The 17,282-nt window shown below is 49.0% G+C and overlaps 1 protein-coding gene across 1 annotated transcript in view; it reads left to right on the forward strand.

Annotated features, from left to right (window-relative positions):
- The window catches only part of AP3S2 (adaptor related protein complex 3 subunit sigma 2), a 100,747-nt gene that overhangs the window by 3,921 nt on the left and 79,544 nt on the right, over window positions 1–17,282 (forward strand). The window contains exon 3 of the mRNA XM_075345912.1: window positions 4,522–4,633. Within this exon, the coding sequence (XP_075202027.1) occupies window positions 4,522–4,633 (112 nt within the window). The remainder of the gene's footprint in view (window positions 1–4,521; window positions 4,634–17,282) is intronic.

A 17,282-nucleotide genomic window follows, 5' to 3' on the forward strand; every position in this document is an offset into this window, starting at 1 on the left:
CAGGATGATCTCACTCACCTCTCTGCCGCCATCACGTCTAACGGGGGATTTTGGCTCAGTGCGCATGACCCTGTAGTTTCAGTCATGTGCACTATGAAGTCGGGTGTACGCATCCTGGCTTCAAACTGAAGTACTGCGTATGACCCAAACTCCGGGTTCATGCGCACTCAGCCGAAATCCCCTGTCGGACGCGATGGCGGTGAAGAGGTGAGTGAGATGATCCTGCGACGCTGCATATTCATTAGCATGTTAGCATACCCACAGGGGCCCACAGGGGCTCACTAACATGATAATGGGGCAACTAGCAAGGGGATCTAATGCCTAGGGGACTAGTCCCCTTCCTCATTAGCATACAGTAAAAGATCTTTAGAAATACTTTTTCTAAAGATCTCTATCTATGCTAGTGTATACAGGGACAGTTACAGTGATTATCAATATGCACCCAGAACTGTTCCTTGTTTTGGGTGCATATTACATCTGACAGGTTCCCTTTAATTGACTTCTTACCACAGAATTGAGAGGACAAGCTGTTGAACATCACCACTGTCCCCCTAATCCGAGCACACGTCACCGCTATCATGCATATACAGTTCTGGCAAAAATTAAGAGAACACTACAAAATTGTCAGTTTTTCTGATTTTTAAAATGTAAATTGTTCTTTTATTCTATAAACTACTGATAATGTCTCCGAATTTCCAAGCAATAAATTTTGCATTTATTTTCTGAAAATGAGAAATGGTCAAAATTACAAAAAGAAAATGTATTGTTTTTACAAGGTCATAATCCTTTAAAAATAATAATACTAATAATGTTTTAACTCAGGAAGAGTTCAGAAATCAATATTTTGTGGAATAACCTTGATTTTTAATCACAGCTTTCATGCGTCTTGGCATGCTTTCCACCAGTCTTTCACACTGCTTTTGGGTGACTTTATGCCACTCCTGATGCAAAAATGTAAGCAGTTCTTTGTTTGATGGCTTGTGACTATCCATGTTCCTCTTGATTACAATGCAGAGGTTTTCAATGGGGTTCAGGTCTGAAGATTGGGCTGACCATGACCGGGTTTAGATGTGGTGGTCCTTCATCCACACATTGATTGACCTAGCTGTGTGGCATGGCGCATTGTCCTGCTGGAAAAACAGTCCTCAGAGTTGGGGAACATTGCCTGAGCAGAAGGAAGCAACTGTTTTTCCAGGATAACCTTGTATGCAGCTTGATTCATATGTCCTTCGCAAGTTTAATCTGCACAATACCAGAAGCATTCCTAGATCATGACCGGTCCTACACCAAATCTCACAGTGGGTGCAAGATACTGTGGCTTGTACACCTCTCTAGGTCTCTGTCTAACCATTAGACGACCAGGTGTTGGGCAAAGCTAAAGAGGACAATGTGCCATGCTACACAGCTAGGTCAATCAACGTGTGAATGAAGGACCACCACACCAAAACCCTGTCATGGGCAGCTCAATCTCCAGACCTGAACCTCATTGAAAACCTCTGGAATGTAATTAAGAGGAAGATGGATAGTCACAAGCCATCAAACAAAGAACTGGTTAAATTTGTGCACCAGGACTGGCATAAGGTCGCCCAAAAGCAGTGTGAAAGACTGGTGGAAAGCATGCCAAGACGCATGAAAGCTGTGATTAAAATCATGGTTATTCCACAAAATATTGATTTCCGGACTCTTCCTGAGTTCAAATATTAGTATTGTTGTTTCTAAATGATTATGACCTTGTTTTCTTTGCATTACTTGAGGTATGAAAGCAATGTGTTTTTTTGTTATTTTGACCATTTCTCATTTTCAGAAAATAAAAACAAAATGTATTGCTTGGAAATTGGGAGACCTGTGGTCAGTAGTTTATAGAATAAAAGAACAATTTACATTTTACTCAATAAATTATACCTATAAAGAGAAAAATCAGAAAAACTGACAATTTTGCAGTTGTCTTTTAATTTTTGTCAGAGCTGTATATAGATTTTTCATCTATGTGAAGTTATTTGCAGTAGACCAAAGTTCCATCTATGACCATGAGCGATGGAGTCCTGATGGTTTATTTCTTGGAGATGTTGTGTATCTGGGAAGGGGATAATATAATTACTTTTATACTGCAGAATATTATTTAGACTTCAAATTTGATGATACGTTTTTCCATACTACACTTTTCAGTGTCCGATGACCATGAACAATGACATTAAGGTAGCACTCCAGTTTTTCAGTTTTTGGTTTTTTTTTTCTTCTTCTCTTCTTAATTCATTTTGTCTCTAGTACCATATCTGTGTGTTCATATGTATAATTTATTTATTTTCCAGTCACTACTCCCCTTGCTCTTCAGGTAGATCATGTCATCTCCTGGTGACACCCTGGGAAGCTCACCATTAGTTGAAGTTCATGCATGATGCATTGGCATGGACTGTGTCACTGAAATTCTCCACAGGGATGGATCTGAAACACATAACAAAGATAATGATGATGACTGTACTGCTCCCATCACACTTATAATGTAGGAGATGACTGTTCACCCTACTGGATAATGATATCTATTAAATTATTTAGGAGAACACACAATAGAGGAAAGATAATCATGGCTCTTCTTGGTGATCTGCATCATTTGCCAAAAAAGAGTCCACATGGATTCATATAAAATATATCTTTACACGCAGGAAAACACAAAATTTGTCGTAAAATCACACAGTGCAGATGGGTTTGAATCCCATCCCACAAACTCAGGGTTTTTTGTCTCATTGGCAGCTGGACTAGGTCATTTTATCCCCAGGTAGAGGCATTAAGACAGCACAAGTGGCTGTTACTAGGGCAGGGGTCTGAGACACGCGGGCTGCATGCAGCCCCTGAGGCTGCTCCGTGCGGCCTGTGGCCTCCTTGATGAGAACGGCCGGTACAGAGGCCGCAGCAGTTAGTGCTTTATTTCAGATGATTGGACGTTGCTACGCAGTGTCACGCTCTTTGCGCAGCTATTCCAAATGCATCCCCCTTACTGACTATCACAGGCCAGTAGCTGAAGCGTATGATGTAATTTCCTGGCCTCTGATCGGCTAGCGGCTGCCCGTGGAATGGAATAATTATGCACAGAGCTTGGATCTGCACAGCGCGTCTGAAGTAAAGTGTGACTGACCGCGGTGCCCCCCTGCATCGGCCACGATCACAAAGGGGGCCATGGGAAAAGGACACGGGGGAACGGACGACGTGTGTGTGTGTGTGTGTGTGTGTGTGTGTGTGTGTGTAGAATGGCACAATGGGCGAGACTACTACAGGGCATTGCTACAAAGGACCAGGAAAGGGGACATTAATACAATGGGACAAGAATGGGGCACATTACTACAAGAAGGGATCCAGAATGGGGCTTTACTACAAGAAGGGAACCAGGATAGGCAATTACTACAAGAAGGGAACCAGGATAGGCAATTACTACAAGAAGGGAACCTGGATGGGAAGATCAGCATTAAAAATATTTTTTATATATAAACAAAAAGTGTATGTTTATTATAATAAACAAGCAACATCTGTTCAAAAACTGATCCAAACTTGTAAAGAAAAATAAATAGTACCACTAAAAACGTCGCTTGGCCCTGCAAAGAATGCGCCCCCCCCAAATTATATTTTTTCTATGTGTGTCCCATACACCCAGCTGAGTTTGAGACCCCTGCACTATGGTGGCGGCTCTCATCGTTCAGATAAAGTACCCATCACTATTTGGAATCAAGATGGAGGCTGAGGGGGAAGTACACATGAGGTTGAAAATGAAAAGCAGATGTGTGGTTATTGAATAATCCCATTGAGCCAAGAATATTCTACGTAAAGGGAACCTGACAGCTGATTCATGCTGCCTGTGGATCAGGCAGCATAAAACACTGGCTGTATGATTTGAGCCATGTATGTTTAACCTTTTAATCAGTCATGTGTGGTCCATTGGACCCCTAGCGAGTTTTTTTTATCATATTTCCAGCGGTATGGACGGTAGGTAACGCTCCGTTTCGGTAGATATCTAGCTAGAGTGCCCCTTTCTCCTCAGTGCATCGCGAGAAGCAGCATCAACTACACATGCCACAGCGAGGAGCTTGGGTCCTGTGGACTGGTATTTTTGGTGCAACTAACTGAAGGTTAACTTTGAAAAGCTGCGGTATCTCAGAGAAAAATATACTTTAAAAGCTGCCAAGGACCGAGTTGGACTGGAACCTGGGTCCTGGCAGATTCTCCTCTCCTGCTCCCCTCAGTAACGGGTCTCTCCTTATTTGTGTGTGTGTGTATAGGGAGTGACCTGTCAGTCATTGGCAGTACGCAGGTAGAAGCTGCTGGGTACCCGCCTGTCTGACTAGTCTCGGTCCTTTAATGTATGATTCTCTCTAAAACGCTGCAGCATTTCAGAGTCAAACCTACATGGCTGAAATCATCCAGCCAGTGCCTGACACGTGCTGCCTGTGGACAGAATGGATCCGCTGTCAGGAGCTCTTTGTAAGCTCATTTTTGCTCACTGACTAATATATAGCCTTTGTTATGTCTTTACAGTTTAATTGGAGGATCTGACTATAAACTCATCTATCGCCATTATGCTACTCTTTACTTCGTGTTCTGTGTGGATTCCTCGGAAAGTGAACTGGGAATTCTGGACCTCATCCAGGTAAATTCAGTATTATTAGCAGGGTGGTAAATTACTATAAGCGTCTGTATGGATTGACCTGTACATCTATGCTTTACCCGTCGGCAGTACCTTCTCTGAACATGAAGCAGAACGTTGCATTTCTTTGTCGCTCCATTGGGAGACCCAGACAATTGGGGTGTATAGCTATGCCTCCGGAGGCCACACAAAGTATTACACTAAAAGTGTAAAGCCCCTCCCCTTCTGCCTATACACCCCCCGTGCTCACGGGCTCCTCAGTTTTTATGCTTTGTGCGAAGGAGGCAGACATCCACGCATAGCTCCACAGCTTGGTCAGCAGCAGCTGCTGACTAGGTCGGATGGAAGAAAAGAGGGCCCATAACAGGGCCCCCAGCATGCTCCCTTCTCACCCCACTTTGTCGGCGGTGTTGTTAAGGTTGAGGTACCCATTGCGGGTACACAGGCAGGAGCCACATGCTGTTTTCCTTCCCCATCCCTTAATGGGCTCTGGGTGAAGTGGGATCCGGATCGGTCTCCAGGCACTGGGACCGTGCTCCCTCCGCAGCCCCTGGGAATCTGCAGGATAGGAGCTGGGTATCGTCAGGGACAAGGCCCTGCTACTATGAGGTACTCTGTGTCCCCGTGGGGACCGCGCATGGAGCGCTGGTGCCATACACATTACAGCACTGCTGGGTGTGTTAGTGCGCCGGGCATGGAGCGCTTGTGCCAGACACTTTCCAGCACTGCTGGGTGTGTTAGTGCGCGGGGCATGGAGCGCTTGTGCCAGACACTTTCCAGCACTGCTGGGTGTGTTAGTGCGCCGGGCATGGAGCGCTTGTGCCAGACACTTTCCAGCACTGCTGGGTGTGTTAGTGCGCCGGACATGGAGCGCTTGTGCCAGACACTTTCCAGCACTGCCGGAGGTGTTAGTGCGCCGGGGGACTACCGCGCGGCCGCGCTTATTGCCGGCCGCGCTTATAACTTTAGTCCCCGGCTTCTGCGGCCTAGTGTCGTTTATTCCCGCCCACAGGCCTGCCAGTCAGGGGAGGGGCGGGACGCTGCACGGATCGTCAGCGGAGGGCTGGAGCATACATTAGTATCCTCCTCCCTCCTCACTCAGTACAGTGGGGCACTGGATTCCCGCACTTTTCTTGGGCACGCCCACGGTCTCCTCCTCCCCACAGAACGCCGGCAGCCATTCCTGTCAGCGATTCAGACGCTGGAGAGGAGAGACAACACAGGGAGACCCAGGCAGGGAATCTGGTGACCACACAGCCGCTCTGAGCGGTCGGTAAGCAGCACCTGTGGTGCTGGCCCCACTGAGTACCGAAGTGTGTATATATATATATATGTATAGGCTTATAGGCTATACATTGCACTGTACGGTCGCTCTGTTGATTTTTGGCTATATACCCTCCTGGTTGTTCTCAGAGGAGACAACATGTCATCTGCAAAAAGCAAGGGTGCCAAAGCACAGGCGTACTTTGCAACCTGTACCTCATGTACAGCTGTACTACCGGCAGGTTCCACTGACCCTCATTGTGTGCAATGCTCGGCCCCTGTGGCACTTACTCAGCCGGAGCCTCTACTACAGGTGGCCCAGGTGGATCCACCTGCTACCACTGTCCAGGTGACAGGGACGGAGTTTGCAGCCTTTGCTGACAAACTGTCTGAGACTATGGATAAATGGTCTGCTAAAATACTGGAAGCATTGCAGTCCAGACCGGTGATTCAGGCCCCGGGCTCTATCCAATCCTTGACCCCTGGTCCCCCTCAATTGGAACAGCAAAGTGCCCCGGGGGTAACCCATAGGTCCCAGGGTGAGGTCTCTGACACGGACCGCAGTCCCAGGCCGCCCAAGCGGGGTCGCTGGGAAATTCCCTCCACTTCATCACACTGTTCAGGGTCCCAGCAGGGGGACTCTCTGGAGGATGAAGCGGAGGTATCAGATCAGGATTCTGATCCTGAAGCCGCTCTCAACCTAGATACACCTGAAGGTGACGCAGTAGTGAATGACCTTATAGCGACCATCAATCAGGTGTTGGATATTTCTCCCCCAGCTCCTCCAATTGAGGAGTCTGCTTCTCAGGAGAAGTTCCGTTTCAGGTTTCCAAAGCGTACATTAAATATGTTTCTGGATCACTCTGACTTCAGAGAGGCAATCCAGAAAAACCGAGACTGTCCAGACAAGCGTTTTTCCAAGCGCCTTAAGGACACACGTTATCCCTTCCCCCCCCCGAGGTTGTCAAGGGCTGGACTCAGTGTCCTAAGGTGGATCCTCCAATCTCCAGACTGGCGGCTAGATCCATAGTTGCAGTGGAAGATGGGGCTTCACTCAAAGATGCCACTGACAGACAGATGGAACTATGGTTGAAATCCATCTATGAAGCTATAGGCGCGTCTTTTGCCCCAGCATTCGCTGCCGTATGGGCACTCCAAGCTATCTCAGCTTGTCAGGCGCAGATTCATGCAGTAACACGTACATCTGCCCCGCAAGTGGTGTCCTTAACCAATCAGGCGTCGGCGTTTGCGTCCTACGCCATTAATGCTATCCTGGACTCTGCGAGCCGTACGGCGGTGGCATCCGCCAACTCGGTGGTACTCCGCAGGGCCATGTGGCTACGTGAATGGAAGGCAGACTCTGCTTCCAAAAAGTTCTTAACCGGTTTGCCATTGGCTGGCGACCGCTTGTTTGGTGAGCGATTGGATGAAATCATTAAACAATCCAAGGGAAAGGATTCATCCTTACCCCAGTCCAAACCAAACAGACCTCAACCACGGAAGGTACAATCGAGGTTTCGGTCCTTTCGGACCGCGGGCAGATCTCAATTTTCCTCGTCCAAAAGGCCTCAGAAAGATCAGAGGAACTCCGATGCATGGCAGTCTAAGTCACGTCCTAAAAAGACCGCCGGAGGAACCGCTCCCAAAGCGGCCTCCTCATGACTTTCGGCCTCCTCAAACCGCATCCTCGGTCGGTGGCAGGCTCTCTCGCTTTTGCGACGCCTGGCTGCCACAAGTAAAAGACCGATGGGTGAGAGACATTCTATCTCACGGTTACAGGATAGAGTTCAACTCTCGTCCTCCGACTCGTTTCTTCAGAACATCTCCACCCCCCGACAGAGCCGAGGCTCTTATGCAGGCGGTGGGCACCCTGAAGGCGGAAGGAGTGGTGATCCCGGTTCCTCTTCAGCAACGGGGTCACGGTTTTTACTCCAACTTGTTCGTGGTGCCAAAAAAGGACGGATCCTTCCGTCCCGTTCTGGACCTAAAGCTGCTCAACAAGCATGTGAAAACCAGGCGGTTCCGGATGGAATCGCTCCGCTCCGTCATCGCCTCAATGTCCCAAGGAGATTTCCTGGCATCAATAGACATCAAAGATGCTTATCTCCACGTACCGATTGCGCCAGAGCATCAGCGCTTCCTGCGCTTCGCCATAGGGGACGAACACCTTCAGTTCGTGGCACTACCTTTTGGCCTGGCAACAGCCCCACGGGTCTTCACCAAGGTCATGGCAACAGTGGTGGCAATCCTACACTCTCAGGGACACTCGGTGATCCCTTACTTAGACGATCTACTTGTCAAGGCACCCTCTCAAGGGGCATGCCAACACAGCCTGAACATTGCTCTGGAAACTCTCCAGAGTTTCGGGTGGATCATCAATTTTCCAAAGTCAAATCTGACACCGGCCCAATCACTGACATATCTTGGCATGGAGTTTCATACTCTCTCAGCGATAGTGAAGCTTCCGCTGAACAAACAGCGTTCACTACAGACAGGGGTGCAATCTCTCCTTCATGGTCAGTCACACCCCCTGAGGCGCCTCATGCACTTCCTAGGGAAGATGGTGGCAGCAATGGAGGCAGTTCCTTTTGCGCAGTTTCATCTGCGCCCACTTCAATGGGACATTCTCCGCAAATGGGACAGGAAGTCGACGTCCCTCGACAGGAACGTCTCCCTTTCTCGGGCAGCCAAAGCTTCCCTTCAGTGGTGGCTTCTTCCCACTTCTCTGTCGAAGGGGAAATCCTTCCTGCCCCCATCCTGGGCTGTGGTCACGACGGACGCGAGCCTGTCAGGGTGGGGAGCGGTCTTTCTCCACCACAGGGCTCAGGGGACTTGGACTCAGACAGAGTCCTCCCTTCAGATCAATGTTCTGGAGATAAGGGCAGTGTATCTTGCCCTAAAGGCGTTCCAGCCGTGGCTGGAAGGCAAACAGATCCGAATTCAGTCGGACAACTCCACAGCGGTGGCATACATCAACCACCAAGGCGGGACACGCAGTCGGCAAGCCTTCCAGGAAGTTCGGCGGATTCTGCTGTGGGTGGAAGCCACAGCCTCCACCATATCCGCAGTTCACATCCCGGGCGTAGAAAACTGGGAAGCAGACTTTCTCAGTCGCCAGGGCATGGACGCAGGGGAATGGTCCCTTCACCCGGACGTGTTTCAGGAGATCTGTTGCCGCTGGGGGATGCCGGACGTCGACCTAATGGCGTCCCGGCACAACAACAAGGTCCCGACGTTCATGGCACGGTCTCAAGACCACAGAGCTCTGGCGGCAGACGCCTTAGTTCAGGATTGGTCGCAGTTTCAACTCCCTTATGTGTTTCCTCCTCTGGCACTGTTGCCCAGAGTGTTACGCAAGATCAGGGCCGACTGCCGCCGCGCCATCCTCGTCGCTCCAGACTGGCCGAGGAGGTCGTGGTACCCGGATCTGTGGCATCTCACGGTCGGCCAACCGTGGGCACTACCAGACCGACCAGACTTGCTGTCTCAAGGGCCGTTTTTCCATCTGTATTCTGCGGCCCTGAACCTGACTGTGTGGCCATTGAGTCCTGGATCCTAGCGTCTTCAGGATTATCTCAAGAGGTCATTGCCACCATGAGACAGGCTAGGAAACCAACGTCCGCCAAGATCTACCACAGGACGTGGAAAATATTCCTGTCGTGGTGCTCTGCTCAGGGTGTTTCTCCCTGGCCGTTTACCTTGCCGACTTTTCTGTCCTTCCTTCAATCCGGATTAGAAAAGGGTTTGTCACTAGGCTCCCTTAAGGGACAAGTCTCTGCGCTCTCTGTCTTTTTTCAGAAGTGCCTAGCCAGACTTCCACAGGTACGCACGTTCCTGCAGGGGGTTTGTCACATCGTACCTCCTTACAAGCGTCCGTTAGAACCCTGGGATCTGAACAGGGTGCTGATGGTTCTTCAGAAACCAGCGTTCGAGCCAATGAGGGATATCTCTCTCTCACGCCTTTCGCAGAAGGTGGTTTTCCTAGTAGCAGTCACTTCGCTTCGGAGAGTGTCTGAGCTAGCAGCGCTGTCATGCAAAGCCCCCTTCCTAGTGTTTCACCAGGACAAGGTGGTTCTGCGTCCGGTTCCGGACTTTCTCCCTTTCATCTCAATCAGGTTATCTCCTTACCCTCTTTTTGTCCTCATCCAGTTCACCAATGTGAAAAGGATTTGCACTTGTTAGATCTGGTGAGAGCACTCAGATTCTACATTTCTCGTACGGCGCCCCTGCGCCGCTCGGATGCACTCTTTGTCCTTGTCGCTGGCCAGCGTAAAGGGACACAAGCTTCCAAATCAACCCTGGCTCGGTGGATCAAGGAACCAATTCTCGAGGCTTATCGTTCCTCCGGGCTTCCGGTTCCCTCAGGGCTGAAGGCCCATTCTACCAGGGCCGTGGGAGCGTCCTGGGCTTTGCGGCACCAGGCTACGGCTCAGCAGGTGTGTCAGGCGGCTACCTGGTCGAGCCTGCACACTTTCACGAAACACTATCAGGTGCATACCTATGCTTCGGCAGATGCCAGCCTAGGTAGGCGAGTCCTTCAGGCGGCGGTTGCCCACCTGTAGGACGGAGCCGGTTGCGGCTCTATTATGAGGTATTATTTACCCACCCAGGGACTGCTTTTGGACGTCCCAATTGTCTGGGTCTCCCAATGGAGCGACAAAGAAGAAGGGAATTTTGTTTACTTACCGTAAATTCCTTTTCTTCTAGCTCCAATTGGGAGACCCAGCACCCGCCCCTGTTTTTTGTGTACACATGTTGTTCATGTTGAATGGTTTCAGTTCTCCGATATTCCTTCGGATTGAATTTACTTTAAACCAATTATAATTTTTTCCTCCTTCTTGCTTTTGCACCAAAACTGAGGAGCCCGTGAGCACGGGGGGTGTATAGGCAGAAGGGGAGGGGCTTTACACTTTTAGTGTAATACTTTGTGTGGCCTCCGGAGGCAGAAGCTATACACCCAATTGTCTGGGTCTCCCAATTGGAGCTAGAAGAAAAGGAATTTACGGTAAGTAAACAAAATTCCCTTCTTCCCTGTGTTATGAGCTGTTATCACTGTGGAGGGTACAAAAGATGAACTTGATGGTCCCATGTATTTTTAGCTTTCCATTTCAAGATCCATTTTTGAAAGAAAAAAACCTTTACGTTCTGCGATGAATATATGAAAATATTTTTTTGCTATTGTGTGTCCTGTCCAATAGGTGGCATCACAGCTCTGTAGGTCATATTTCCTTTGCAATGTGTAAACTAGACGGCACCATCCAAATAATGTACTGTATGTAGCTGGACCATGCATTTGCAATACCTTGTTGCTGCAGTGTTGCATGAAAGCTTGCAACAAAGTATGAAAGAAGTATGGATAAAGATTAAGGCTATGTGCGCACTTACCGGATTTTGCCGCGGATTTTCCGCGGATTTGCTGCATGTTTCGCTGCAGAAAATGTTCATAACATCTCTGCAGTGAATCACCAGCAAATCCTATGGAGAAAAAAAAATCCTGTGCGCACTGGGCGGAATTTGACAGCTGCATGTTTTGCTGCGGGAATCCCGCAGCAAAAACAAGTGCATGTCACTTCTTTTCCGCACATCGCTGCGGGATTTCACTCCATTGACTCCAATGTTAATCATGAAATCCCGCAGGGAATAACGCAGGAAGCAAATTCTGTGCGGTTCACTGCGTTTTCCTGCGTTATTCCCTGCGGTATTTCGCGGTTTACCTCCGGTAATGTGCATCGCTTGTCTGCGGTTTTGCAGGGAAGTGATGTCATTACAGGAAGAGGAAGCGGAGCAGAGAGTAAACAAACACACATCTCACAGACACAGACACATCACAGACATAGATCACACATAGAAAGAAAACAGAAATATAGAAAAAAAAGAACGTGGGCTCCGCTGCATATTTACCTTCCAGCCGAGGTAAGCACACAGCGGCGGCCCGGTATTCTCAGGCTGGGGAGGGAGAGGGGCAGGGTTAATGTCCCCCGCCTCACTCCCCCTCCCGCAGCCGAGAATATCAGCCGCAGCTGCCCCGGCACTGTCGCATGCAATATGCGGCAGCACCGGCGTGTCCTCGGCTCTTCTTGCCACCGTGTAGCAGTGGTGGCAAGGTAATACAAGGGGTTAATGGTGGTGGATCACCGCCATTAACTCCAGGCTTGATCATGGCAGCGTCTATGTGACAGCTGACATGATCAACCCGTAAGTAAAGTGAATAAAAGACACACACAGAAAAATCCTTTATTTTAAATAAAACCAACAAGCCTCGTTCACCATTTTATTAACCCCTCCCGCACCAAAGCTCCGGCGTAATCCACAGGTCCGACGTCCTGCGCTGCTTCCATCCAGCCGCGACTGTCACAGACACAGCGCTGAATGAAAGCAGCAGACAGCAGAGGTAATTACCGGTCATTTCCCACGGCCGGTAATGTGAACTCACTGCCGACCGTGGGAAATGCAGCGATCTGTCCTCTATCTATCCCTCTATCTATCTGTCTATCTATCCCTCTATCTATTCTTCTGTCTGTCTATCTATCCCTCTATCTATTCTTCTGTCTATCTACTATCAGAATTAAATGTATTTTTTTTTTTTTTTCTTCAATGTGCTTTATTGCATTGAATGCAATAAAGCACATCCCAACCCGCACGCGGCAAAACCGCGGCAATACCGCGAATAATACCGCGGTAAAACCGCGGCAAACCGCATGCGGTTTTCGGGTGCGGTTTCCCGCAGTTTTTTACCTCGGGTGCGGTAATCTTTGAGAGGATGCGGAATTTTCTCAAGAAAATTCCATTTCCCAGTGCGCAGATAGCCTAACTGAGGAATCTATTGGCAGTGAAGTTCGGTGCGGTGGGCTGGATCACTGCCATCATGCTTGGACGGTGAGCTGTCTATCTCATACCAGTTACTTATTTGCTGCAGTATTTCCAGGTGCCCACCCTCTGGGCATAGGGTATTGAAAAATAGTGGGCATTCTTCTCCACCAATCCATCCAACTCCTTCCCAAATGCTGGCCGTAAGAAGTGGAGGACCTGGATTCCCCTTTTTGTGATAAGCAGGGATAGGTGATAAATGTTTATGGCTGGAATACCCCCTTCAGGGAACCTCAAAAACTAAATATACAACCTACTATAAATAGAAAGGTGGTTTCTCTGCTTCCTAATATTACAGTGCTCTATGATCATATATAGGACAGTAATTAGTGGTGGTGGGTGCGTTATCTACCGTACTTTCTTCCATGCAAAAATTCATAACTTTCCAGAGGATAACTAAAGGCCGCTTTACAAGCTACGATTTTTCTGACGATATGTCGTCGGGGTCACAGTTTTCGTGACGCACTTCCATCATCGTTAGCGACGTCGTTGCGTGTGACACCTATGTGCGACTCCGAGCGATCGCAAATAGGGTGAAAATCATTGATCGTTGACACGTCATTCAGTTTCAAAATATTGTTTGTCGTTTGGAACGCAGCAGACATATTGCTACCAGTGTTGAGCGGATCCGGATTGGCAAAATCCGGATCCGCACGGTTTGAATACCGGATCCGCGTCCGACCCAGACGCGGGATTCCAGGTGCACGATCCAGATCCATTTTTTTTTTTTTTTTTTTTTCTTTTTCTTTCTTTCTTTCTTTCTTTCTTTCTCTCTTTCTTTCTCTTTCTTTCTCTTTCTTTCTCTCTCTTTCTCTTTCTCTCTTTCTTTCTCTCTCTTTCTTTCTCTCTCTCTCTCTTTCTCTTTCTCTTTCTCTTTCTCTCTTTCTCTCTCTTTCTCCCTCTCTTTCTCTCTCTCTTTCTCTCTCTCTCTCTTTCTCTCTCTCTTTCTCTCTCTCTCTTTCTCTCTCTCTTTCTCTCTCTCTTTCTCTCTCTCTTTCTCTCTCTCTTTCTCTCTCTTTCTCTCTCTCTTTCTCTCTCTCTTTCTCTCTCTTTCTCTTTCTCTTTCTCTCTCTCTCTTTCTCTCTCTTTCTCTTTCTCTCTCTCTCTTTCTCTCTCTCTCTTTCTCGTTCGCTCTCGCTCTCTTTCGCTCTCTCTCTTTCGCTCTCTCTCTCTTTCGCTCTCTCTCTCTTTCGCTCTCTCTCTCTTTCGCTCTCTCTCTCTTTCGCTCTCTCTCTCTTTCGCTCTCTCTCTTTCGCTCGCTCTCTCTTTCGCTCGCTCTCTCTCTCTTTCGCTCTCTCTCTCTTTCGCTCTCTCTCTCTTTCGCTCGCTCTCTCTTTCGCTCGCTCTCTCTTTCGCTCGCTCGCTCTTTCGCTCGCTCGCTCTTTCGCTCTCTCTCTCTCTCTTTCGCTCTCTCTCTCTCTCTCTTTCGCTCTCTCTCTCTCTCTTTCGCTCTCTCTCTCTCTCTTTCGCTCTCTCTCTTTCGCTCTCTCTCTCTCTTTCGCTCTCTCTCTCTCTTTCGCTCTCTCTCTCTTTCGCTCTCTTTCGCTCGCTCTCTCTCTTTCTCTCTTTCTCTCTTTCTCTCTCTTTCTCTTTCTTTCTCTTTCTCTCTCTCTCTTTCTCTCTCTCTTTCTCTCTCTCTTTCTCTCTCTCTCTCTTTCTCTCTCTCTCTTTCTCGTTCGCTCTCTTTCGCTCTCTTTCGCTCTCTCTCTTTCGCTCTCTCTTTCGCTCTCTCTCTTTCGCTCTCTCTGTCTTTCGCTCTCTGTCTTTCGCTCTCTGTCTTTCGCTCTCTGTCTTTCGCTCTCTCTGTCTTTCGCTCTCTCTCTCTTTCGCTCTCTCTCTCTTTCGCTCTCTCTCTCTTTCGCTCTCTCTCTCTTTCGCTCTCTCTCTCTTTCGCTCTCTCTCTCTTTCGCTCTCTCTCTCTTTCGCTCTCTCTCTCTCTCTTTCGCTCTCTCTCTCTCTCTTTCGCTCTCTCTCTCTCTCTTTCGCTCTCTCTCTCTCTCTTTCGCTCTCTCTCTCTCTCTTTCGCTCTCTCTCTCTCTCTCTTTCGCTCTCTCTCTCTCTCTTTCGCTCGCTCTCTCTCTCTTTCGCTCTCTCTCTCTTTCGCTCTCTCTCTCTTTCGCTCTCTCTCTCTTTCGCTCTCTCTCTCTTTCGCTCTCTCTCTCTTTCGCTCTCTTTCGCTCTCTCTCGCTCTCTCTCGCTCTCTCTCTCTTTCGCTCTCTCTCTCTTTCGCTCTCTCTCTCTTTCGCTCTCTCTCTCTCTTTCGCTCTCTTTCGCTCTCTCTCTCTTTCGCTCTCTCTCTCTTTCGCTCTCTCTCTCTTTCGCTCTCTTTCGCTCTCTCTCTCTTTCGCTCTCTCTCTCTTTCGCTCTCTCTCTCTTTCGCTCTCTCTCTTTCGCTCTCTCTCTCTCTTTCGCTCTCTCTTTCGCTCTCTCTCTTTCGCGCTCTCTCTCTTTCGCTCTCTCTCTCTTTCGCTCTCTCTCTCTTTCGCTCTCTCTCTCTTTCGCTCTCTCTCTCGCTCTCTCTCTCTTTCGCTCTCTCTCTCTTTCGCTCTCTCTCTCTTTCGCTCTCTCTCTCTTTCGCTCTCTCTCTCTTTCGCTCTCTCTCTCTTTCGCTCTCTCTCTCTTTCGCTCTCTCTCTATTTCTCTGTCTCTCTCCCCGCCCCTGCAAACGACGAACAAAATCCACACGACCGCCTTGGTCAAACAATATATCGCTGAACGATGTAGCGTCGTTTGTGAGATGTGTACATGTGACCGCTACAAAACGACCTATGAGCGATCTCGGCAAATCGTAACAACGATCTGGGCATGTCATATCGCTAACGAGATCGCTAGCAATATCGTTGTGTGGAAAGCAGCCTTTAGTCTTGGTTTACATCAACTTCGCCTTCATCTTGTATAACTTTGCATTTGTCACTATAATTACCACTAAAATGACGGGAAACTGAGTGAAAGTCTTTACCATTTACTTTTTTTAGATCTGATATATTTATTCTTGCTTTTATAGCACTTTACAGACATCATCACTGTCTCCAATTGGGGCTCACACACTATGTTCCCCATCATTATGCCTTTGAAGTGTGGGAGGAAATTTGAGAACCTGGAGGAAACCCAGACAAACACAGGGCGCACATAATCATCACAAATGTTGTCCTCAATGGGACTTGAACCCAGGACTGATAAGTTTGTGCCAATATACCACATAAGGACTTGTGTACTTGTGCTCACGCGGCGCTTTTCCATGTTATTCAGCTGTGACCTCAACAGCCAGAGTGGTGAGACCTCAGCATCTCCGTCTTCTGGCTGTGCTACTTACAAAGTACATTTTAATCAATAGATCTTGGAATAATAATATTTGGGTAGGAGAAGTTATTTATTTTCTTTGTCGCTCCATTGGGAGACCCAGACAATTGGGTGTATAGCTTCTACCTCCGGAGGCCACACAAAGTATTACACTTTAAAAAGTGTAACCCCTCCCCTCTGCCTATACACCCTCCCGTGCATCACGGGCCCATCAGTTTTTTCCTTTGTGTTGAAGGAGTCACACATGCACGCAAGCTCCACATTTTAGTCAGCAGCAGCTGCTGACTTTATCGGATGGAAGAAAAGAGGGCTCCTAACAGGGCTCCCGGCATGCTCCCTTCTCACCCCACTCTGGTCGGCGGTGCTGTTAAGGTTGAGGTACCCATTGCGGGTACAAAGGCTGGAGCCACATGCCGTTATCCTTCCCCATCCCTTAGGGGCTCTGGGAGAAGTGGGATCCTAACCGGTCACCATGCACTGGGACCGGGCTCCCTCCGCAGCCCCTGGAGGAATCTGACGGACAGGAGATCGGGTATCATCAGGGGACGTCAGCGGTGAAGGCCCTGCTACTCTGAGGTACTCTGTGTCCCCTTGGGGACGGCGCATAGAGCGCCTGTGTAACAGAAGCTGCAGCGGCTGCTGTGTGTTTTGACACCTCCAGCTCCACCGCCGGGACTACCGCGCCGACCGCGCCTGTTTGCCGGCCGGGTTACTAACTTTAGTCCCCGGCTTCTGCGGCCTAGTACCGCATACTCCCGCCCCCGGGCCTGCCAGTCAGGGGTAAGGGCGGGACGCTAGACTGGACGTCAGCGGTGAGGGCTGGAGCATACTAGGTATCCTCCTCCCCCCTCACTGAGCACTGTGGGGCACCAGATTCCCGCACTTTCTGAGGCACGCCCACGGCTCCCTCCTCCTCTGAGAACGCTGGCAGCCATTGCTATCTGCACTTCTGCCGGTGGAGAACTTCAGACCGAGCTCCACAGCTCTGGGAGGCCCAGGCAGGGAATCTGGTGGACACACAACCGCTGAGGGCGGTCGGTAAGCTGCACCGGTTACCTGGTGCTGGCCCCCCCGGGTGCCGAAGAGTATATATAGATATATCCATATACTGTATACATTTGCTCTGTTCGGCCGCATTATTTGCTTTTGGCTATATACCCTCCCTGATTGCTCTAAGAGGAGACAACAGCATGTCGTCCGCAAAAAGCAAGGGTGCCAAGGC

Source organism: Anomaloglossus baeobatrachus, chromosome 4, assembly GCF_048569485.1.
Source record: "Anomaloglossus baeobatrachus isolate aAnoBae1 chromosome 4, aAnoBae1.hap1, whole genome shotgun sequence".
NCBI lineage: Eukaryota > Metazoa > Chordata > Amphibia > Anura > Aromobatidae > Anomaloglossus > Anomaloglossus baeobatrachus.